General features: G+C 54.2%; 7 protein-coding genes across 7 annotated transcripts; 3 read left to right on the forward strand and 4 right to left on the reverse strand.

Moving 5' to 3' along the window:
* Positions 1-280: 280 nt before the first annotated feature.
* CDEST_11321 (uncharacterized protein) lies at positions 281-2,243 on the reverse strand. The gene is made up of 5 exons (XM_062927477.1): positions 1,530-2,243; positions 1,216-1,400; positions 1,076-1,127; positions 799-982; positions 281-744 (listed from the first exon to the last, which is right to left on the reverse strand). The coding sequence occupies exons 2-5, from the start codon at positions 1,340-1,342 to the stop codon at positions 574-576; spliced, it is 534 nt and encodes a 177-aa protein (XP_062783528.1). The 5' UTR covers positions 1,343-1,400; positions 1,530-2,243; the 3' UTR covers positions 281-573.
* A 909-nt stretch (positions 2,244-3,152) lies between these two features.
* On the forward strand, positions 3,153-8,636 carry CDEST_11322 (Putative carbon-nitrogen hydrolase, NAD(+) synthetase, rossmann-like alpha/beta/alpha sandwich). The gene is made up of 8 exons (XM_062927478.1): positions 3,153-4,453; positions 4,517-5,413; positions 5,498-5,661; positions 5,718-6,101; positions 6,173-6,895; positions 6,973-7,133; positions 7,191-7,391; positions 7,444-8,636. The coding sequence occupies exons 2-8, from the start codon at positions 5,239-5,241 to the stop codon at positions 7,802-7,804; spliced, it is 2,169 nt and encodes a 722-aa protein (XP_062783529.1). The 5' UTR covers positions 3,153-4,453; positions 4,517-5,238; the 3' UTR covers positions 7,805-8,636.
* A 554-nt stretch (positions 8,637-9,190) lies between these two features.
* CDEST_11323 (uncharacterized protein) lies at positions 9,191-9,715 on the reverse strand (the record flags this gene model as incomplete). Its single annotated transcript, XM_062927479.1, has 1 exon — positions 9,191-9,715. One exon carries the CDS (start codon positions 9,713-9,715, stop codon positions 9,191-9,193), a length of 525 nt encoding a protein of 174 aa, XP_062783530.1.
* Positions 9,716-9,917: 202 nt separating this feature from the next.
* On the reverse strand, positions 9,918-11,738 carry CDEST_11324 (Putative kelch-type beta propeller). The gene is made up of 2 exons (XM_062927480.1): positions 11,319-11,738; positions 9,918-11,260 (listed from the first exon to the last, which is right to left on the reverse strand). Exons 1-2 carry the CDS (start codon positions 11,471-11,473, stop codon positions 10,165-10,167), a joined length of 1,251 nt encoding a protein of 416 aa, XP_062783531.1. The 5' UTR covers positions 11,474-11,738; the 3' UTR covers positions 9,918-10,164.
* A 716-nt stretch (positions 11,739-12,454) lies between these two features.
* Positions 12,455-14,058, reverse strand: CDEST_11325 (Putative nucleotide-diphospho-sugar transferase). The gene is made up of 3 exons (XM_062927481.1): positions 13,420-14,058; positions 12,764-13,356; positions 12,455-12,709 (listed from the first exon to the last, which is right to left on the reverse strand). Exons 1-3 carry the CDS (start codon positions 13,958-13,960, stop codon positions 12,653-12,655), a joined length of 1,191 nt encoding a protein of 396 aa, XP_062783532.1. The 5' UTR covers positions 13,961-14,058; the 3' UTR covers positions 12,455-12,652.
* Positions 14,059-15,069: 1,011 nt separating this feature from the next.
* Positions 15,070-16,875, forward strand: CDEST_11326 (Putative aspartic peptidase domain superfamily, Peptidase family A1 domain-containing protein; the record flags this gene model as incomplete). Its single annotated transcript, XM_062927482.1, has 1 exon — positions 15,070-16,875. The coding sequence occupies one exon, from the start codon at positions 15,070-15,072 to the stop codon at positions 16,873-16,875; it is 1,806 nt and encodes a 601-aa protein (XP_062783533.1).
* Positions 16,876-22,069: 5,194 nt separating this feature from the next.
* On the forward strand, positions 22,070-23,352 carry CDEST_11327 (Putative TauD/TfdA-like domain, taurine dioxygenase TauD-like superfamily; the record flags this gene model as incomplete). The annotated part of the gene is made up of 3 exons (XM_062927483.1): positions 22,070-22,237; positions 22,310-23,042; positions 23,105-23,352. 3 exons carry the CDS (start codon positions 22,070-22,072, stop codon positions 23,350-23,352), a joined length of 1,149 nt encoding a protein of 382 aa, XP_062783534.1.
* Positions 23,353-23,635: the final 283 nt, after the last annotated feature.

Below are 23,635 nucleotides of genomic sequence, written 5' to 3' on the forward strand. Positions count from 1 at the left end.
CCATCATTTTCACAGATGAGCCCCCAGTCTAGTTTGCCTGTCTACCTAGGTAGTGTACCTAAGGTAAGATAGGTACAAACGTAATGCTAAGTCTCAAGTGCCCAGTTCCCCGGGTTGTGTGGGTCACGATGGATGCAGGAATGCCGCAATGGACCGGGCCTGTTCCGTTCCCCGGAATCCACCCATTTCGAACGGCATATCATTATGGCCTGACATGGGGAGTGTCCCAGTTGACGAGACAACATATAGCACTCCATCCAATGCGTCTCAACAATCGATCACGGTGACATGACAGGGTAAAGAGTCAATTGAGCCAGGGGCGAAGCTGCTACCACTGCAACCACCCGTCCAACGTCGTCAACCCCGCCTAGCTATACACTTGGAAGCATCAAGCTCCAGAGCAGAGTACACACACCATCCGAACCAAGGGAGGAGGCACACCCGTCCGAACTGCATCTATCGCAACATCCCATTGCGCTTAGTCGCCATTGCGAGCCAGAGCGAGAAACATGGTTTGTTTTTTTCATCAGGAAGTATTGGTCCAGATTCGAACAAGGTCCGAGAGAGCGCATTTTACTCTTCACCCTCTGCCTTCTTGTTCTTCTTCTTCTTGCCGCCGCCGCCACTGAAGTTGCTGCCCCCTGTTGCCGGCTGCTTCTGAAGGTGGACGACCAGCCGGGTCCAGGACTCTTCCTTGTCCCATTCGAACCCTGCCAGGTACGGCTTGTCGAGCTCATCATCCGCCTATGGGCCGTTAGCATGATTGTTCGTTGCTGGCTTGTAGAAGGGGGTCCTTACCCTCTTCTTGTATGCTTTGTGGATAGCATCCAAGGCGTCCTTTATTGTTACGCCCTTGAGGTTGCGTGCCGTTACCTCCATGCCGAGTGGGAAGTGCAGGTCAATCTTCTTGACTGGCGGCTTGGAGAGCGGAAGCTTGAGAATGTCCTTGTCCTCCACTGTCGAGGACGACGTGTTGATCTTCCTGCAACGGCCCCAGTTAGCCAATGGTCCGATAGTAGAAGTACCAGCAGCCACCCTTGACAGAGGACGCGCTGATCTGGGCAGTGAGACCTACCATCCAGTCCGCTGAGTTTCCGGTGCGAGCTCCAGCTCAATCTTTTGTTCTTCTGTTACAAGACACGACATGTTAGCCATGTCCCGAAACACCCGAGCAGTCCACTGCTCTCCAAGTGCGGGGTCAACAGAGTGACGTACCAAGGTCCTTGACGTTGTACACGCCGGGCGCAGCGGCCGAGGATTGACGGCGAGTCTTGTGCTCCTTGGGAGGGGACTGCGAGAGACCTCCGACAGCAGAGTCGACCTTGGAGAGCGGTTCCGTCATGATGGGCGAGTTGGTTCTGGTTTGTGTGATCTAGGTGATCAAAAGTGTATTTGGTTGTCTGGTGCAAGTAGCAGCGTCAGCTATGCAATCCTTCGTGTACCGGTGCCGACGGCAAGATTTTCCGACCCAGGGACGGGGGAGCTTTCATGCTTTGCCAATGAACAGGAGGGAAGGGAGTAGCTATTACCTAGTGATGAACAGGTGATGTCTGGATGTGAGAAGGATGGTTGGGGGAGGATGGGGATGGAGAGGGGATTAAGAAGGGAAGAGAATGAGGGGGGGGGGGGGAAGAGGGAGGTGGATGGATGTCGATTGCGGCAGGGCGCCTGACCTGGCGGTGCCGGCCTGAGGAAAGGCGAGGAGAGACGAAGAGAGGGGTCGCGGTGCCATGTATCCCATGTTCCTGTCCGCTATGCTGAGGCGTGCGAGATACTTGGCGATGTACTGCGATACACTCACTCGCTGCTCCGGGGGTGTTGGATGAGGGTGTGCGGTGAATTGCTCGGCTCGGGAGGAGGTCGGGCCCAAGCAGAGAGAGAGAGAGAGAGAGGGACAGAGACAGAGGACAAGCTCGCCGAGCAAAGAAGCTCCCTGTCCACTGACTGTCCGTCCATTGAGGGCGTCCTGGGTTGGATTGTTGGTGCATTACGGTTTCGTCAGACCGGGCGGGGTAACTGTCCATCAATGGCGCCGCCAGACGATCGCGTGACATGGGAAGCTCATGAGATGCGATGCAGCATTTGCGAGAATGCTAGGATACCAGGTGAGGAGCGCAGGGGCATAGTCGGAGGCACGGGCGGCAGCTGGCGGGTGGTCCGGGCTGGCAGAGCAAGAAGAGACTGATATACCTGTACATCGTACTGGCAACTGCGATACACAGCCAAGGACGAGGAGCAAGGGGCAGCTTTCCCCCTCACTGTGTCAGCTATGCACTGCCATGCTGCCTCGTTGATCGCGCACTGGGGTGTCTGGGATACGGTATTGACCGTCAATGACACCGTGTGAGGGGAGGGTTGATTGCTGACTGAGAGAGAAGGTCTCGGGAGGATGAGAGCAGCTCATGGTGGTCTGTCACCGGTACTGATCTGTCACTGACCAGTCGCTTCTGGTTGGCTGATTATCCGAAACGGGAATGGCGCGGTGGAGACCACAAGGACCAAAGGTTGGACCACGACCCACTCGAGGGTCCCGACGGTGACACACGCGACATAGACCACCATGGCTACTGCTAGAAGGAGGCAAGCACGATGTATGTACCGAGTACCTGCCTCCATGGGTACCTAGCTAGGTGCTCAGGTACCCAAGGCAGGTGCCTAGTCTGGGGTAAAATCCGGGGAAGGAGCAGAAGCTAGAGGCAGAAAGAGGGAAAGACAATAGCTTTCTGCAGACGCCTTACCGGTACGTACGTCTACGGGGGGCCGGCCCACTCCTCCTGTCTCATTGACAACCTCGATTCTCCTCGATGAGGTATCGACAGATCAAGGGTGTGTATGTGTGTATATCTGTGTGGGAGGCAACGGGTCCGTCTTGGGAGATCAACTCCCCATCTCCCAATCTCTCGGCGATATCCCGCGAGATGTCGAGCATCAGAAACAGGAACAGAAACAGGAACAGAACGTGCAGCGGCGTGATGCTGTTCCCAGTGCCCACACAGGTGGGGTGAGGGGTTGCCGTGTGGCCGTTTAGTGGAACCACAAAACAGCCCATCCATCACCTCACCTGATACAATACACACAACCGCCAAACCAAAGTGAGTCCCCGACCTTGCCGACGGTCGACCATCGACAGTGAGACATGGTATGCTACCTCAGTACCGTGAGTCCTTGGTCACACTGTCTTCGTCTTGTCTGATTGACTAAGGCCACCACTGCGACTACGATGTACGCTGCCGATTGAGGGTGACACTCTCGCCAAACCATCAAAGCCGAATGACGAAGCCTGGCTGACATCGAGTGAGTTGATTTGCCGGGCCACCTGGATAGACTTTGATCGACGCCCTCCTGTAGCATCCTTCACTGGACCGGATTGGACTGGATCAGCCCCGAGTCGCGTGAGTTTGTCTGTCCAAGCTCTGCGCACCTCCCTTCTCCGCCCCCGCTCTCGAGAGCGGGTTGTTGGTGGCACTGGGACCGATCAGAAACCAGCTCGTACCACCCTCCCTCGTACTTCGTTTGCCCTCCTAATCCACCCTTCGACTTCGATATTAATATAAGTGACCCGGATCCCTACATCACGCTGTCCATCTCGCCATTGCCCCGTCGTCCTTCTTTATTGCTAGAGTTTGCCCGATGCCTCCTCCCTCCCAGTATCATGTTCGCTGTTTGATATCCGTCCTCGATCGCCATCCACAGGCTCGGTCCATCATGACCTACATCGCATCCCATGCTCGACGTTGACCCGTCTAGCTGTTGACTGCAGCTAGGCGAAGAAGCATCAGCAGCATTCGCCATGTCGCCACGGTGTCCCACGGTCCCAGATTCCCGCGCCAGCTTACTTAGTGTCTCGTCCACGTCTCGCCCGTATCGTCCGCGTATCCTCCCTTACTCTTCTCCTACATCCACTACTACGTCCACATCCGCCGCGTCCACGCCACAGCCCATGCCACAGCCCACATCCCCGTCGGCGTTTCTCGCCTCCGCTTTCGCTTCCGCCCGTCCCGTTACGTGAAGACCCTACGCCTGCTCGGCGATGCCCGTTCGTCACGGCCTCCGTTTGCCTCGAGTTCACCGGCCGCCTCCAGTTCCACGCCAATTTCGGCATGCGTTGATGTGAAATGGTTCAATGACAAACAGTTTCGCTGTGAGTATGGGAGATCGATCCCCCTCTCCTCTAATCATGCAGTTGGATCAACACCGTCCCGACCATACGCCAATTTCCACACCCACTTTACCACTATTGCAAATGTCTCCAAGCTACCCCCTACGACACTATCGGCGGATGATTCGGCCTGCTGCATTTCACTGCCCCCGTTGTCGACCTTGACGCCCCCGGTTCCCCGATCTGCCCTAGTGATCACCTACAAGCTGCTCTGATGGCGCCCCCCCCCCCCCCGCCATGACGAAGGTTCGGATAGCATGGCAACGGGCTTTTCCTGTACAGCCCAAATCAGATGTAGGCATCCGAACAACACCCCAGTCAATCCATACCTCGAGACTGGCTAACAGCGAGTGGTAGAGCGAAGGATGAATGCTCCATTGGCCTTAGCCTCTGAGCTCGAATCGCGACACGGCCTCTTTCCCTTCCCCGAGACGAGCATCGGAAAACAGAAAACCGTCGACGAAGGACGGCTGCGAAGAAGGACACTGAAGGGGGGTTTGGATGGAGGAAACGAGGGATTGGGATGGACAGTGGAGGAGCCTTTGCTCTGCGTTGGGAGCTTGAGCCTGGAATGAAGGGGACGGACAGCCAGCCGATCGATCACCCAGTGCGGGGTCATCGATGGCTCGAGCTTGGCAGGTGCAGTAGCTGAAGGGAGGGAGCTTTCCCTGTGCAGCGCATCACAGCACAGCACCAGGCACAAAATAGTCTGTGCGTCTTGCTATCTTATCCTACCTAGACCCCGCTTTGCTCCATAACCCCGGATTAGGTCATTCGCTCTCTTTCGTCATGCAGTGTCATTTGAGATACCTCTGCTCTACTCAGTACCCAGGTACCTTGCTCCGTGCCCAGCTCTGCCACGGACTCTCACAACCTGAAGTTTGATGCCGAGAACGACATCGCTTCATCCAATCACTCCTCTTCCCGTGTCCGACTGACAATCCGTAACCATCCAATCGCACGATTTCTGCTCTTCTCGGCCGGGCTCTAGAACCCTGCACAACTACTCCGCCGCGCCGCCGAACCGTCCAGTCTCGGTCCCATTGCCGTGCCGCGCGCCGGCCGGAACTGGCGCCGCCATGTCCTTCGTCACCGTCGCCGCGGCGACCTTGCCTAGCGTCCCTCTTGACTTCAAGGGAAACCGCGACAGGATCCTGGAGTCCATTCGGATCGCCAAGGAACAGGGCGCAACCCTCAGGACCGGCCCGGAGCTGGAGATTCCCGGCTATGGCTGTCTCGACCATCATCTTGAAGGTAGCTGTTACTTGGGCGCGGTCCTTTTGGCGGGCGTTCGTTTGCATTTGTGAGGCGACTTGGGCTGACAGCCCCATTCATTAGGAGATACCTTCCTCCACAGCTGGGAGGTGCTCGCCGATATCATCGCCGATCCTGTATGCAAGGACATGCTTATTGACCTGGGCATGGGCTGCCGTCATCGCAATGTCCGCTACAACTGTCGCGTTCTCTGCACCTACAAGCACATCTACCTTATCAGACCAAAGGTACTACCTGCCTAAGCCTCTCGGGTCTCACTTGAACCACCTCTGACCTCTCGCAGCAAAGCCTTGCCAACGACGGCCTATACCGCGAAGCTCGTCATTTCTCGGCGTGGACGAAACTCCGAGAGATAGAGACGTACTACCTGGAGGCTGTAGCTGCCAAGGTCACAGGCCAGAAGACAGTTCCCATCGGCGACCTGATCCTCAGCACTCTCGACACTGCCGTGAGCTGTGAGACCTGCGAAGAGATGTTTTCGCCCTTGAACCCGTCGACGTTCCTCGGGCTCAACGGGGCCGAGATCATCCTCAACAGCAGCGCCAGCCACGCCGAGCTGCGGAAGCTGAAGACCCGTCTTGATCTCATATCGAATTCCACTCGAAAACTGGGCGGTATCTACGTGTATGCCAATGCGACTGGGGTCGATGGCGAGGCGCGTATGCTGGTTTGTCCCTGACCTGCCCTCCCCCCACAAGCTTCTCCCTCGGCAGGTGCTTGTGTGCTAACAGAATCCAGTTCGACGGTTCAAGCATGGTGCTTGCCAACGGAAAGGTATTGGCTCAGTCCTCCCAGTTCTCATTGAAACCGGTAGAGGTCATCATTGCTACGGTCTCGGTCGAGGAAGTCCGGAGCTACCGCTCGAGTATCTCACGGAATTTCCAAGCCGCAGCCCAGCCCGATTTCCCCAGAGTCGAATGCGATCTTCGTTTGACAAGACCTGCAGACGAGGTGTACTTGTCGGACCATCTACGCATTGCCAAAGAGGTCGACCTCAAGATTCTTGATCCCATGGAAGAGATCGCCATGGCCCAGGCAGTCTTCCTCTGGCAGTACCTTTGCCGTACAAACTCCCCTGGGTACTTCCTTGCCCTGAGTGGCGGCTTGGACTCTTCAACAGTCGCGCTCTTCGTCTACAGCATGGCCAAGCTTGTGCTCCAGTCCATTGATGCCGGGGAGATGTCAACTCTGGATGATCTTAGACGCGTCACCGGTGACAAGACGTTCATGCCCGAGACGCCACAGGAGATTGTCTCTAGGTTGCTCCATACATGTTACATGGGCACGGTCAACAGCGGAGATGACACGAGATCAAGAGCCTCTCGGCTCGCGGCAGAGCTTGGTGCCTATCACTCTGATATTTCGATTGATGAGGCGGTGCAAGCTCACGAGGCCATCATCGAGAAGACGCTTAACTTCAAGCCCAGATACGGGGTTGAAGGTGGCAGTCCAGCAGAGAACGTAAGTTTACGGAGTGGTGACCCATAATAGTTCTATTTAGGTTACATTGTCGAGACTCCTACTGATGCCATTTGTAGCTTGCGCGTCAGAACATCCAAGCAAGAAACCGTCTAGTCGTTCAGTACGAGCTAGCTCAACTTTCGACAACAGCGAGACAGCTCCCGCGAGCGGGGGCGGCACTTCTGGTGTTGGGCAGTGGAAATGTTGATGAGAATCTCCGCGGCTACTACACAAAGTAGTGAGTTTCACTTTGCCGGTAGATAGGGCCGACAGCTTGACTGACTTACTGCTTCAGCGACGCATCGTCAGCGGACATTGCCCCTCTTGGGAGCATCTCAAAGACCGACGCCAAGAGCTTCCAGGCCTGGGCCAAAGACCAATGGGACCTGCCTATCATGACCGAGTTCCTTGAGGCGACGCCGTCGGCGGAGCTTCTTCCGCTATCCGCCGGAGTGCAAGACGATGAAGCAGATACGGAGATGGGCCTGACGTACAGGTGGGTGAACATGGAATCCTGTGTCCGAGTGCTTTCACTGATCGCAGAACAGCGAACTATCGGAATTCGGTATCCTGAGAAAGGTACACAAGCTGGGCCCGTGGTCGACCTACCTCCAGCTCCTAGGAGACTGGAAAGAGAGACCAGGCTACGGCCCGCGGCAGATCGCCGAGCGGGTCAAGAGGTTCTTCCGTTTTTACTCCATCAACCGCCACAAGGCCGTCATTCTCACCCCTTCGCCGCATTTATCGGCGTACAACCCGGACGACAACCGCCACGATCTCCGGCCGTTCTTGTACGTCGTCACGTGGCCATGGCAATTCGGCAAGATTGACTCGCACGCGCAGGAGCTCGAGAGGAAGATCGCGGACAGGGATAGGCCAGCAGAGTCTCAGTACAACGCGGTCGACTAGGAGACGAGGCGCGAGAGACTGGATGACGCCAATAGACGGATGGCAGGCTGATACACCGCGCAATGTACTGGCATCGGCTCGAGCCAGTGGTATCGGGCAATACTACACACCAGAGGCTTGTCTCCTTGGTGCTGTTTTCTGTCACGTCTCTCTAGAGCATTTGAACTCACGGTCTGAACCCATTTGTTACCAGCAGACTATCCGATCAGTTCCTCGTGGCCACCGTCGCAGTCAAAGAATAATCATGGCCTTTCAAATTCTTCTACATGACCTGCTGTGGTATCTTGTATGGTGGCCGAGCTCATGCCGGATGTCCTCTTGATGTGATGGACGACAAAAACGGGGGAAGCGACCTGATAAAGATCCCACATCGTCTCGCCTAGCTTCCTGGCCTCGAAGACGGGGCTTGTCCGCTGCTGCGAGGACGACAAATATCCTCGCAACCGTGCGTCCCCCCCTTCGCCGACTCCGCCATCGCCGCCGCTCGCTTTCAGCTACCTGTGGATCATGCCGCTTTGCACGGATATTGCGCAAGGCAGCCTTCTCGCCACTGTCGAGTAATAGCTCCAGCTCTTCCTCGACGGGCGACGGCGACGCCAACGGTCTCGAGAACGGCATGCCCAGAGAATTCATGGGCTGGTGGGAGGGAAGGGTAATGCCGTAGTCTTTGAGGGCTGGTTAGTGTGGTCGTGGGTTGGTAGGTTGGATGGGAAACTTTTGATGCATGCCATGAAGGGTCTTGAAGCCCCCCGGTCCGCTTGATACGCGCCATGGCTCTAGAGAATTGAAATATTCCTGTTGGCGCACCTGATATGGAATTCACTTAATCTCTTGTCACATTTTCGACTCTGCATACCTAGGCACCGGCAGCACATTTAGAGTCTGTTGCACAATGCGACTACACACATGTCGTGTATGCCCTAGGGACCTTTTGCTCTCGGATGCGGTGACAATGCACAGCGGGTAAACTATATGATTGCGAATGGCTTGAATAGTTTGAATGAAACGCTGCCTAGTGACTATCTGGTCATCTCCTCCATGAGCCGAAATAGAGACAAAGTTACTAGTGATAAATGCACCGGGCTAGATTTGAGTCCAGTGCTAGACCCTTTCACACTGTTGATGTGAACAAGTTGCTCAGAATCTTTCTGGCCAATTCACATGATAATCGGACTATTCTCGAATCTTGCAATCTCCTTATGTTGCGCTGGATATGTCCAATGAGTCGGCCTAGTGTCTGTTTGGCAACACCAGAACGTGTCGTCCGTCAATCGACGGGGGGCCGCCCACTTTCACCCATCAACTCTATCGCCAACTCCCGAATCACCACACAACCCTGAGCTCGTCAGACACAAGCACGCACACAAAAGACGCAAGCCCAACCGTCTAGTTTACAGACTCGCTTATCGGAAAGGCGTACTGGTCGTTGCGGTGCTGCTGCGTCGCGTCGAACGCGTCGTGCCGGAAGACCATAAGCCCCTGGCTGTTCCACGCCTGGGCGTACGCCATCTTGTTCGTGACATGCTGCGGGCGGAACTCGGCCAGGACGCGCAGTTCCCGGGCGCCGACCACGACGTGCGCCGTCCACCCGCCGCCGTCGGCGCCCCTCATGACGTACCGGCGCCCGTGGACCCAGCCGTGCTGTCCGAGGCTGTCGGGGCACTCGCCCGGTGTGATGCAGCCTGTCCCCGGGACGATGTTGCCCTCGGACATGTGCAGGCCCTCGCGCAGGAGTCGCGCGACGTCGTTGGCCTGGACGTAGAACAGGGCTTCCCACTCCATGCGGGAGTGGTCGTGTCTGATTTGGTGGTCGACGTCCGAGTAGTGTGCCAGGATCATGTTGTGGCAGACGGCCTGCGTGGTGGACTGGTGAGATATTTCTCGGGGTTGTTTGCTCGCGCCGCAACCCATCATGAAGTGGTGTAGTGGATGAACGCAAAGGTTCTCTTAAGTCGATTATTCCGGAGTTGATTTGTGTTGTGCTTCAGGGTCTGGAGCTTCACTCGTGAGAGTCCAAAGACTGAGTTGAGAATTTTGAGATTCGATAGGTGATAGCACTAGGTGAAAGCTGAGGCAAATTGCGAATATTGTAAAGAATCTGCGATACCTATCTCCGTAACACCAACCCACATCCGACCAGACTGGGTTGTATAGCGTCGTGGATGGAACTTTAAACAAGAATTGCATCTTGTGGACCTCGCAAGCCAACAACCACAGATGTGTGAACTCAAAGATGTCATTCCATCCTTGTGATGAAGACTCGGCTGTGCCTTTTTCTCTTCTAAGACTACACACTCATGGGAATCTCTGTTTTTGTCTCGACACCTCTCAATCGTTTGCATTGACCCACCATTCTGTATCTACTGAACCTGCAGAAGCCAACCATCGCCCTCTTTGCCAAGTGCGCTGACACCGCCCCAGAAGATCAGGCTCTTCGCATCAGCGGCATCTGCGCCAAAGAAGCCTCGCGGACCAGGATGGGCCTTGCCCTCTGTCTTCACCTCCTCAGTCGCGACAAGCTCTACCTCGGCCCAGCTGAACTCGCCAGAGTCAATACGGGGGAGCTTTTCGCGGATGGCATCCTTCACGGCGGCCGCACTGAAGCCGTGGGTCGGTAGCTGCAGGGCCCATATGTCGCTGTAAAAGTCCTTCTCGGCGGAAGTGCTGTTCTCACCGAACGCGTAGAGGAGGTAGTGTCTGCCGACGCCGGTGTTGACGGGGACAAGGGCACCGCCCTCACGGGGGCGAGGGCCGGGAGTCAGGGGGTTTGTGGGGAAGTTGACTGTCTTCCACTCCAGGGCACTGGGCTTCTCGCGGTCCTCAGCGTTAGACTTGAGGTCGAGGTAATGGATAGCGCCGCTCATGCTAGAATCGGCTCCAATGGTATAGAGAACGTTGTCGACGAGGGCGGCGGCAAGGGGGGCCTGGGGCGAGGGCGGCAGCTCCGTCCATGCCAGGGAATCGAAGTTGTACATCCAAGTCTCAGTAGATGCCTCTTGTCCTTTGGAAGTGCGGCCGCCGTGCAGTACAAGGAAGTCCTGGGCCTCGTCGACAAAGATGTGGTGGTCGAACCGGGGTGTGAGGGTCTTTCCGATCTGACTAGCTCCTTCCATCTTAGTCCACTTCAAGCTCTCCAAGTCCCACAGCCAGAGACACGTCTCTTCGATGGGCTTGCCGCTGGCATCAGCGCCGCCTTGGATAATGACGAATTGGCCGCGGGCAGCAGCAGCGTGTCTTGAGCGCGGAGACGGCACATAAGTCTTGCCGGTCTCGGCATCCTGCATCGCGAACGCGGGATAGCAGGCATATGCCGCAACGGGCTCACCCTTGGTCATGGCAGGCAAAGAGAGGACGTGGAAATCGGTAGAGCTCAGCTGGCCTTCGGCCGTCTCGCCGCCAAAGATACACGCCTTGTGGTTGACGACAGTAACTGAGTGGTGTGATCGTGCGAGAGCGCTATAAATACGCGTTAAAAGGTTTATGATTTGAGGGCGGGAATAGCATTGAGGCTTACGAGACGTCAAACGCGGGTGACTGGGTGGTGGCGACTTGAGATAGAGACGCCTTCAGTGGTTGAGTGGGTCGTGCCACGGCGACAGCGGCTCCTGCCTCAACACCGGTCGAGACAATTTGCTCGGCAACGAGAGCGCCCGCTGCGATTTCTGCCATAGTGACGGTTTCTAGGTGTCGTGAGAGGGTGTATGAGGACGAGGCTTAGAATTTGGGTTGTGTCGTGTTCGGTGGTGAGCTGCAGAGGTTATTCTGAAGATCTGCCTCGCAAGAGACGTGTTAAAATGAGGTTCGTGTCGAAGTCGTTCTTTGCTTGGGTGTTGGAAGACGAGACGAGCTGTATGTATGCCCAACAAAATGTGATTAATGGTTGAGGCCGGGAGTGATGTTGATTCTGCTCCTCCTACTGCCGCTCTGCAGCAAGTGATTGTCAGGAACAACTGGGGAACGTTGAATGACGTAGCTCCCCCATCGCTGCCTTTGGCGTACTGGTATGACGTCACGTGTTTGCGTGTTCGTCCTTCCCCGGCTTGATATGGGCCTTTTTAGTAACTGCCTGAGGAAGCACGACCAGTCTTGATAAGGAAATGCCCAAGGCATTCATAGACACTGGGAAGCGATGAACTTGTGCTCAGATGTGACGGAGTGCTCCGAGTTGAAGTGTTTTGCTCCAAGCCTGAGTTCCCTTACTCAGTTATGCTATCATATTATCAAAATCATTCATAAACTAGCCACCCTTTAGGGACGTCGTGTAGGTCATAATTGAAGCAATTAATCGGGTAGATGATCAAGGACGCGCTGTGAGTTTGCACTATATCTCACCGGACCGGGCCGTGTAGCCCCATCTCCGCCAAGAGGATCCACTCGACGGCCGGTCTCGCCGTAGACCCGGACGCCCTCACATTCCCTGTGTCGGAGGAATTCCACATCCACATCGACGCCCCAATTGCATCCAGTAGCGAAAACCCACGTGATGCTGAGATTATCGGGGGTTGTTTCGTTGCAGTTTACTCATGACTCCATGCATTGCAGCATCTGCGGCCAACGACAATGGGGGCGTCGTGAAATCATCATGGGATGCCGGTGAGGTTGGGGGGTAACTCATCATCAAATGTCGTTTCTGCTACTCAAATTTTCATGCTCATCGCTATGTATCTCTTATTTGAAAAGGTTAAATCATACATTTCTCATGATCTGTAATTGTGAAATCCAGTCCAACGTTTGTTGGCTTGTGAACGCGCTGAATGGACAAACTCCTTGAGCCGCGTGCTTTCTACCGTAAGAAAACCTTGAAAAAACCCGAGAATGCCTAATATCCGTACAACAGCTGAAATCGACCTACGAACGTCGTCCAGCACTCCTCGGCCTCAGAGCGGCGGGGTCTTCACAAACTCGCTACACATCTGTTAGTGCATTGAACTCGACCAACCGTTTTCTTTCTGGGCTCACCTTTCGACGGGCTCGAAAGTCCGTGTAGAATCCTAACCAAAGGTCCCTCGCGGTGCAGTCTTCGACATCGTCTTTGACGACGCATTTCGGCTGATGCGCCTGCATGAGCTCCGGCGGGGAGTACAACCATGGCTTGTGCACCGGCCAGTCGGAGAAGTGGAGCAGCTTCGCCTCGTTGTAGACGGCAACCGGATCGAAAGCCTCGTGGTCGTTTCCGAGATATTCCTTGATGTGGTCGCCGGCTATGGTACGCGTGAGAAGGTCGTAAGGCCGATGAGGGAGCACCAGGGCGCTGTCTCTGTACAAGGTGTTGACGATCTCCATGTCGTAGTCATTCTCTCCAGCGCCGTCGATCTTTGCCTTGATGCGAGCAAACTCATCGGCACTGGGTGTTACAAGCATGATCTGGGAAGAGAGGATCTCCTTCTCCGGGTAAAGCCAGTAGGCCCGGGGCATGGCCACCGGGGTTGGCGGCAAAAGGAAAAGCTCGTCGACGTTTTGCAAAAGGGTAGAGTCCGAATCAATCGATAGAACGCGTTCATACTGAGTCTGATTGAAAGCAAGCAGCTTGGTGAAGGAATCCGCCCACGTTGCTATGATGAACCTCCGTGTTTAGCAAATCATGTGAAACCGGGGCATCTTGAAGGTTAACTCACGATCTGCGCTTTGCCTATGTTGGACAGTAATAGGTACCAATTTGACGCCATAAACGTCCCTCGCGCGGAGCACAAGATCTGCGTCGGGTCTGCCCCCCTCTGTTGCTTGGGGGTCAACCATTGTAGACGGGTACATCAGGACGCGGTCTGCTTTGCTCTGCACATGATCCAGCCTTTCGAAGAACATGACGGAGTTGCATAGATAATGCGAGTCGGTGACGTACTGCACGTACGCGAACCGAGACCAGTCGACATCGTGCTGTCCAGGCGGAGACTTGATCTGGGATGACTCCCCATGGTCTTGGTGGGACGACGTGGCGGACGAAGACGACCGTATGGCCGAGATCTGGTCAGAATTGCGAAAGACCAAGGTCAGGAAAAGCAGGCCGACAATGGCCGACGCCACCCAACGGAAGCGCTTTGAGTAGATGACCTCGGACAGACTCGGCCGAGTCTTTGCCGAAGGGAGGCCAGGGCTGGCGACGTCGTCCCCGGGGACCTTGGAGTAGGACCACCGCGAGCGAAGGAAGTGAAGAGCCATCGACAGATTTGCAGAACGAGCAACGACAGCTACAGCAAGCAAGCAACAACAACAGAACGAAAGAGAGGACAAGAGAAGAAAAGTAAGCGTGGCCCCTCGCACTTTCTGTCCGCGCGGGTTTGGTACAATGCGTCTACGCCCAACATATATGTAATGACTGTGTGGATATGCTTTCTGAGCGGGCGGTCAGGGCGGCCAATGGGATGACATGCAACATGCATCCAACCGCCCTGTACCCCTGCATCTAATGACAGAAGTGGATGCAATCGGCAGGGATCTTCTGGTTCGATGGGGCTCGCGCCCGGAGCTTCGGTGGAAGCTTTATAAAAGAGTTCGCTTCCTGTGGATTCACTACCTCGGGCAATACAGAGCTTAAATCCTAAAACAGTGGAAGCCTGGAGTGAACAGAAACCAGATGGAACTCCCATCGATCAACGTTTGCTAGTCCCGAGTTATCGCTTTCGGCTGCGCTTCGATTGGCTGCACTTATCTAAGCCTTGGCTCAATTCGGCGTCACTGCCTATGTTTGCCAGCCGCCGCCGCCCCCTCTCCTCAAGGTATGCATCTTGCCGAGATCAAAGGCCAGGGACTTTGGTTTTGGTGACTAGGGAGTAGTTGTCGTACAAGTCGTGTTGGTAGCAGGTTGAGTGGGATCGCAAAGCGGTCGACCAATAGCAACCAGTCCCAACGGGACGGGTCAGCGCCACATTCTGTCGTTTGGCTTGCTGCAACGGCTTGGGGGAGACGAAGGGTGTGGTCCAATGCAGCGAGAACCCCCTAGCCTTATTCCCCCCCCCCCCCCCCCTGATAGACGACGATTAGATGTGACATTGAAGGATTTGTTGTTGGAAGTTTTGTTGTTGGAAGTTGGTACCAACAAACACGCCGCAGCGAGCATGGCTTGTAAATGCACACCGACACCCTTGGCCGTTGGTGTTGCGTTGCCATGTTCTGCTCTCTTGTTCGTTTCTTGCTGTTCTTCTCCCATTGTTTCACTTGCACATCTCTCTCCCTCCATATCTCCGGTGTGTGTCTCACTCTCCTGCTTGTCTCACAAGTCGTGACAAACCACACACACACACACAATCCCGCAGCTGCAGTCTTCGGCCATGGCAACCTATTGCCAACGCTTCTTTTTTCTTACTGTTACCCTCTGCCTCTTTAATTCTTTCAGCAGCTTTGTTCGAGCGCAGAGTCCGGCACCCTTTGAGGCAACATGGTCTTCCTCGACATTCGGTCCCGATGGTCCGTGGCAGGCAGTTGAGGTCATCGTCGGAGAAGACTCCAAGGTTGCCCTGTTTCCCGGTCACACATTCCAGTCGTTGATCATCGCCACCGACTACTGCAAACTCAACAGTTCCGATGGGTGCTACGCCTCCAAAGCCGGGACCTACAACCCGGCGCAGGCCCTCCAGGATGGTACCGGCTCCGCGTCCGGCATACTGTATCGGCCGCCGCTGTACGAGTGGATGGCCGGAATGGACGTCCGCGGACAGCTGCCCACATCCTGGGTAGACTCGATGGTTCTCAAATCCGCCTCCACGGCTGGACCGATCCATCGCGTGGAAAACGTCAGTCTCACGCTCGTCCAGAACCAAATGATCGCCTATCCCGGCGGGACGTGGTATCCGGCCTTTGCTGGATGCCTAGGTGTCGGAGCTGCAAACACCATCAACCAATCCTTCACGACGCCATCATACCTGATCAACGCTAGTCTCGTCCCGGGCACATTATGGACCAAGAATAAAATAACATCCAACTCGTTCAGCATGCATATCGGCTCGGTGGCTTCGCGCATGGCTGGGTCACTGTGGTTTGGCGGATTCGACAAGAACCGACTCGTCGGCGACGTTCTGGTGGCAGATGAGGACTTTGTCAGAAGCCCCGTCACTCTCAAAGACATCAGCATCGATGTAATCCAAGGAGCATCGCCGTTCAACTTCACGACCCAAGATGGCCTGTTAGCCATGGGAAACAGCTCTATCGGCAACGGCTTGCGCGTGGCTGTCGATGGCTGCGCCCCCTACCTCACTCTTCCGAAGTCAACTTGCGATAACATCGCCTCTCATCTCCCCGTCAACTATGACGCCGATCTTGGTCTGTACCTCTGGGACACCGAGTCTCCCAAGTACAGCCAAATAGTCACATCCGCATCGACCTTGTCTTTCACATTCCTCTCCGAGTCCAATACCAAAACGACGACGATCCGGGTGCCTTTCTTCCATCTGAATCTGACGCTTTCCGAACCCCTCGTGGGCTCTCCAACGCCATACTTTCCGTGTTTCACCGGTGGACCTGGCACATACAATTTGGGAAGGGCTTTTCTCCAGGACGCATTCATCGGGGCCAACTGGGGCCAGTCGAAATGGTGGCTTGGCCAGGCCCCAGGGCCAAATATTCAGCTATTCCCTAGTGTCGTCGATATTGCTGAAGAAGACTCGGTCATCAGTGGTGGCAATAACGACTGGGAAGAGTCGTGGAAGGGGGTTTGGAAAGCTCTCACGGTAGACCAGGCCAATGGCACAACGCCAGTGGAACCTCCAGTTCAGACGACAACTGGTAGTCCTAGCGGAGTGTCTAGCGACGAAACTCAAGCGACACCTGGACTATCCACTGCGGCCAAAGCAGGCATCGGTGCTGGTGCAGCGGCTCTGGTGCTGGTGGCCATCGGAACAGCTATCCTCTATTGGCGGCGGCGGCGGCGATCACAGCAACGAGAGGGTTCGGTTCGACATAGTGTACCGCCACAATACCAGGACATCAGCGGACGCTTTCACTCTCAAGTGCTTTCTGAGCCATACAAAGCCCCAGTGGAGATTTACGGCTCATTTCCTGTGCAGATACAAGAGGTTCCTGCCGGGAATGAGCGGGCCAGGACAAACGAGACTTTCAACGCACGAGTAGAGTTGCCGTAATGAAGAGGGGGGGAGGGGGTGGCGTCAATGCAGCGAACTTAAACCCGTGTAACGTGTACGATGTACAGTACAATTCTACCAGATACCAAATAGGTTACAAACTTTTAGTCGAGTGAATCTTCGTGGCCAGCCTTATGGTGTCAGGAGAATCGGAGTGACCTCCAAGGGACACAAACCTCAAGGTTCAAGAATATGCCACTAAGAATGCCAGACTCGATATACTCGTGCGTTAGAGGGCGCAAGGGCCACACAACACACTCTCCGCCCAGCGAAAGTTTGTTGTGATCACACGTGTGTAACTCCAACGAACGTAGACCTGTAAGATTGTTTATCCCCAAAGGGTTGGTCAGTTGAGTTCTGATGACGACTAGGCTGTAAGCAAACGAACCTCGCACAACTCCAACTGACACCTATTTATTCCGGTCGCCCAGTTTTGTCCTTTGGCAACCGTTTGCACGTAAGTTCACTGAGACACGAGGCCAAGACGGCACCCTTTACGCCTGTTGGCCTGTTTGTTGCAAGAGGAATCACCAGCTGCTACTGACGCCAGGTAATGTCTATGCTACAACCGTCAGGGCATCATGGTTATGCTTAGATACTTGTTTTTGCGTATGATGACCAGCTCCTATGTATTTTTCCACTGTAATCGCTTTACTCAGTTCGTTGATCCTTCCTCACTTTTTTGTCCATACTTGTCGCCGATATTATACTCTACTTCAGGTTGGGTCGAAATGCAACAAGACCCTTCGAAACAATGCCCGCCAGAATGGCTACATCCAAAATGTGGCGATTGAAGGAGGTTGGGTTCTGGAAGAAGTGGACAATACCATTATAACTAAAAAAATCACCACCGCCCCTAGCTCCGTTCTCGTTGTCGCGGACTCGCGCCAATGGGCCATCAACGGCTTATTGTACGATTCATCCTTTGCAACAATCACATCGAGACGTGCCGTCATCCAGTCGTTCATTCAGCTCGTCGCCTGTCTCGTGGCCCTCGTACAAGCTTCAACACTTGTCAGCAACGACGTAATAACCGATTTCAAGAGGGCGCTTACACTTCCCATGCCGAACTTCTTGTACAATTGAAGCATGTAATTTGGCAATGGCGGCGAATTTAAGAATTTAACTGCCGCCGAGTTTCCAACCGATAATGTTGGGACTCAACAATATTAAGAATACATCGGGCACGATTGAGGACCAATTGTAGCAGTTGGCGTGTCGTCCAGCTCGAAGTCGTCCCGTCGATACATCTCATTTGCAGCTGGAAACAGTTCCCTCGCTCTCGATGCTACGCAATGCACCATCGCCTTTAAGCCAACGCTGTTCAACGTGTTTATCGGCATCAAGGCAAGAGACATCACCGTTAGTCCCGTCCGTACAATCGAGGACTTTGATTCGGAACGCAACAAGGGGGGGGGGGGCTTCTACCGTTCGATTTTTCGGATCCTCAGTGGTTGATCAAGGCTTCTTCCCGAGGTGGCTAACTGTGTAAAATCCCCGACAACATTAACGAAGAAAATGTCATTAATGGTGCCGTGGAGAAACAATCTTCTACGGCCCTGTTGGATATATGAAAAAAGAAGTCGAAGTGGTTGTGAACCTGATTCCAACGGGACGCAACCACAAGGTAGTGGCTCTGATAATGCGAAATATGTGATGTTGATAGAAGGATGTCTGTAGGACTGATCACCTACTCACATCGTTTAGCTTCTTTCGAAGGTTCTATTGGGTGAATCTTCAATTGTCAAGCGCAAGTCTCTAAACTCTGGCGAGGGGTGATATAGTCTGACACACGGGGCTGTGAGTCCGATCAGAGGATAAAACAACAAGGAGCCCAGCTTGCCCGTCGACTGTAAACTCATCTCGTTTGCCTACTCTGAAGAGCAAGCGTCAGAAGGCCAGGAGAAGATTACAACTGGTGCTTGGTCATGGCCCCATTCCCGTGGCCTAAACTCCATGTTTGGCAGCCGGTTTGGGGGTGGGTCCGCGAAAGTCCCTACGACTGCATATTTGGCTGCATGAGACGAAGTTTCAGCTGAGAATAACCGATTGAAAATAAGTTTGGACCTGGTTCTAAGTGCAGCGTTTTCTGCAGCATGAACATCTCCTGTGTCGTGTTTGTTAATGTGGTTTTGTTTCCAATTTGTGTAACTGTGTGATCTCAAGAAAGACCGCCATGGCTACGTACCCCAGTTTGCCGCGCAGTCTTGCTGTTTGACTGCAGATAACGAACTTTTTAGACAGAAGTTCCAGCGCTCTTGATATTTAAAATGTGGTAACGGCATGATGCTTGATGCCGAGAATTCTAAACAATCTAAAAGATGAAAGAGTTGCGGCGTTGCCTTGCTTGGACTGGGCCCATGGGAGGCTGGTCCCATTAGTTGAATCAAGGATCAATCATTGGGCGGCAAATAAGACGCTTTGGTTGGTCGCTGTACCAACAACAGATCTTTCTGTTTTTTCTTTGTCGGCTTCTGTGATCGTGTGCTGTTGGTTTGGTGTCACTCTCAGGTTTGAGAGGGTTTACGGCTGTGCTGATGTTGCCTGTGTTGGTCGCTTGGATCTTGACATAGTCCTTAGCAATTTGTTGTCCCGACTGCTCAATTTGTCTGGATTTGATCATTCCTTCTGCCTTTTATAACTCTTCAAGATATTTTCTGAGACTTGGTATGAGAAGTCGTACAGAATTTCCGCATCAAGACTGTTATCATGGAGTGGCAGGAGCAGGTGAGGTGGTTGTGAATGTTTCCGCTCTAGTGTCCTTATTGCTGCGATTACTGGCAGCGGAACATTGAAGAGCTTGCGATACGAATCTTTTGTTTCAAAGTGAGCTCATCAAGATGTGTCATCTTTCAATCGGGCATCCAATATGTTGGATGCCCCTTGGCTTCCGCTTGGATTCAACGACCAACGACAGTCAGTCACCTTCGTTCAGCGTAGTTCAAACTGACATTCTTCAATTGCGGCATATCGACGACGTAGAGCCTAGGGGAATTGCTGATAATTAGAATATCTCGCATACAAGGGGACCTGCAGCTTTCTTTCTTCTCCCTGATCCTCGCTTATTTCTTGAAAGACCCGATATTTTCAGTGCTCTGTATTGGTGCAATGTGAGCTGTTGGCAGCCACACTGCATACTTGTTGAGCAAGAAGGTGATGTCGTCCCTGTACAGCAGAAGCAGGAACTGCGGGATCGGAAAGGAGTTGAAAAACCTAAGGTTCTTTGCTGCATAGGTTACAGTCCTGGCAACGTTGGAAGTGAGCCATATTCCGAGTACAACGAGTACGACTCAAAGCCTATTGCAGCGGCAGTAGCACACAGCTCTGAGTCCCCCCATTCAAATAAACTGATCGAAATACTGAGTTGTAGTCTAAAAGTCTCTTGAAGCTGGACGTTGCTGTCAATTTGAACTCACAAAGTTGTCCTGGGAAAAAGTTTGCATCCTAGGTGTGACAGCTGATTATTTCGGCAAGCTGCAGCTTTCCCACACTAACAACTATTTAAGCCCTGTAAAGAGCTCGATGTTAAAGCTGCAAGCAAGTGAGATGGGCTGCTTTTTACCTGAGTTTTCCAGCTGATATCTATACGAGTAGAAAAGAACCAGGGTAATATATGGTTGGTTGGTTTCTATTTACTAAGGTCGACAATCATGGAGTGTGGTTTTCAAATTCGCGGGAGTCATCTCTGCAAGCTTTCAATGACTAGCCAAGATAGAAATAAGATCAACTCGCATGCCTGGCCTGACAGTTTTCACACCTTGTGATGTAAACGATTTTAGATCTCGTCGGTCGCTTATGTACCAGGCATCCTTTCGATAAAGATTGCCTTTTTTTCATACAAGACATCGTGCTTCAACTTTCCTTATTCGTTCTCGATAGCCGATATGAAATAAATAAGTGCGCGCAAGTGATGGTATCCCAACCGGATAGAGCCGAGAATCTTGTCAATAGGAATAATACAAAGTCAAGTTGTTTACGTCGCCGTCTTGGGTAGGACCTAGACTCAAATTCCAAAGCGGTCCCTCTGATCACCCTGCGATGGGAACTTAGAGCGAAGAGTAATGATGCGGGCGTATCCATTGTGTGCGACTCGAAGTATCGCTGGGAATCAGGGGGTTTCAGTGTTTGGCTCATAATAGCTAGAGCTGAAGAGCATCATGGCAGAACGGTACGAGCTTCGCACTTTTTTGCCGACTTTCTTTTGATCTTCAGGTCTCACTTGTATGCCAAGTGTGGAGGATTAGACCTCAGTGGGAATGCGTAGCAATAATGGAAAAAAGTACAGTTTGCCGGCCGATGCCGGTCTCTCCCGGTAGCAGGTCCGATCCCGGGACCGGAGCATACCGGGACTGCGGCACCGTGACAAAATCTCATTACCCGATTTGGGTACGCGTCCGACTACCGACCGATTGCCTGATTGCGCCACGGAGAACATGATCGGAGGATGACTTGGCCGTCCATCCGGCACTAGTGGGAGCTAGGTCTCGGCAATGAGGCCGCCTTATTAATAACCTCCACTTCCCCCGTCCTCACCATCTCTTGTCATCCCGTTATCTCTTCATCTCGAGGATCACAGCTGCAAGATTCAGCGCTTTAGGATAGGACCAGATGACACGTTCCCCCTCGGAGCGCTTAAAATTTCCGGAAGGCAAAGAGTGACCATCTGACGTTGACATTCTGTGCAGATTGCGGGGTCATCCAACACACACGAGTCGGCACCGGCGGATTGCGTGCTCGATGGCCCAGATAGCAACATCGCAACCACGATTGCTAATCAGCAACGTCCTCGAGAGTCGAAGGCGTCTCTGGTGCATATTCCACCATTTAAGTGCGGTCGTTCCATATCAATGGCGTCATCCCCCTCCCCCCCTTCAGGACCTGACGCCTCCATCTTTCCGTTTCGTGTGCTGCTGAACGCCAATGGTCTGCCGATGTGTTAATTCTGTGGCCGGAACCGCACCGACCGGGCTTGCTAGGAAGAGGGGCGCCGGGGCAACGCAATCGAATCCTTGCCAGCATGCAATCATGGTGTATGAGCCCCCGCATCGGATAGACTCCGACGTCGATGGCTTTGGGAGGGGTAGTCTATATAAGCCGAGAGACGTAGCGTTGGAACTCTCCATGTGCGTACGTGTGCGTACGAGTAGCTTAAGCTTGAAACCGGGCAACCCAAGAGAAGAAAAACCCAGACAAAATGGCACCCTCAGCAACAGCAACTGCAACTGTGACCGACCCGGTCAACCTCCCGGTGAACAACCTCCGTCTGTACGCCGACGGCTCCGGTGACTACAAGGAGCTTTCGCCTACTACGTATGACAAGGACGCCGAGGCGAAGGGAGGAGACGGCCACGAGGGCGCAAAGGTTGGTTGTGCTTTTATTTTCACAAGATGTTTCTTGATCCGGTACGTGAAACTGACTTTCTCGACAACGTAGTACCCTCACTACCTTCCCACGTGGAACCCTGAGCAACAATACCCTCCCCTGCAGCCTTTCCAGCACTATGAGCACGGAAAGGATGCGGACCCCAGCTACCCGGATCTCCTCCCCAAGGACGCCCAGGTGACGGACCTGACGCCCTCGATCGGCACGGAGGTCAGGGGCGTCCAGCTCAGCCAGCTCAGCAACGCCGGGCGCGACCAGCTTGCCCGCTTCGTGGCGGAGCGCAAGGTCGTCGCCTTCCGCGCGCAGGACTTCGCCGACCTGCCCATCGACAAGGCGCTCGAGTTCGGCGGCTACTTCGGCCGCCACCACATCCACCCGACCTCCGGGTCGCCCGAGAACTTCCCCGAGGTCCACCTCGTCCACCGCGCCGCGGGTGACCGGTCGGCCGAGAAGTTCTTCGCCACGAGGACGAGCTCCATCGCCTGGCACTCGGACGTCTCGTACGAGCAGCAGCCCCCCGGGACGACGTTCCTGTACATCCTCGACAAGCCCGAGACGGGAGGCGACACGCTCTTCTGCAACGCCGCCGAGGCGTACAACAGGCTCAGCCCGCTCTTCCAGGAGAGATTGCACGGTTTGCAGGCCGTCCATTCTGGCATCGAGCAGGTCGCCGCGTCGGTAAAGAAGGGCAGCATCAAGCGCCGCGAGCCGGTTGCCAACGTCCACCCCATCGTCCGCACGCACCCCGTGACCGGAGAGAAGGCCCTCTTCATCAACCCCCAGTGTAAGTGTTTGCTCCAACCCCCCTCGTAACCAACCTTGAACGGCTCCTGACCACTCTGCCAGTCACCCGTGAGATCGTTGGCCTGAAGAAGGAAGAATCAGACGCCCTGCTCAAGTTCCTCTACGAGCACATTGCGTGGGGCGCCGACTTCCACGCCCGCGTCAAGTGGGAGGAGGGCACCGTCGTCGTCTGGGATAACCGCGTTACTCAGCACTCCGCCCTGATTGACTGGAACAACGGCTCACGGAGGCACCTGGCCAGAATCACGCCGCAGGCCGAGAGGCCGTACGAGACCCCCTTCAAGGGTTGAGAGGCGGTAGCTAGGACGGGAGAGCTGGTGGTATGAAGCATGTACATCAAAGGCCGGTTGAGGTGAGGAAGTCGGGGCCAAGTAGGCCAGGCCCCAAGCAGTGGGTTGAAAGCTGCAAAACCAGTCCTGATAGAGTACTGGTGTTATGATGAATGCCAAATTGTTATGATATGAAACCCGAAACTAAAACAACGCGTCATACCCGCTGCAAGGAGAATTTTCCAGAGTCGTTGTTTTCCTATTGTGGCACATGGTTTCTGGCCCGTGGGTTGGTGACGCCGAC

The sequence above is a fragment of the Colletotrichum destructivum genome, chromosome 7 (assembly GCF_034447905.1).
Source record: "Colletotrichum destructivum chromosome 7, complete sequence".
In the NCBI taxonomy this organism is placed as follows: Eukaryota; Fungi; Ascomycota; class Sordariomycetes; order Glomerellales; family Glomerellaceae; genus Colletotrichum; species Colletotrichum destructivum.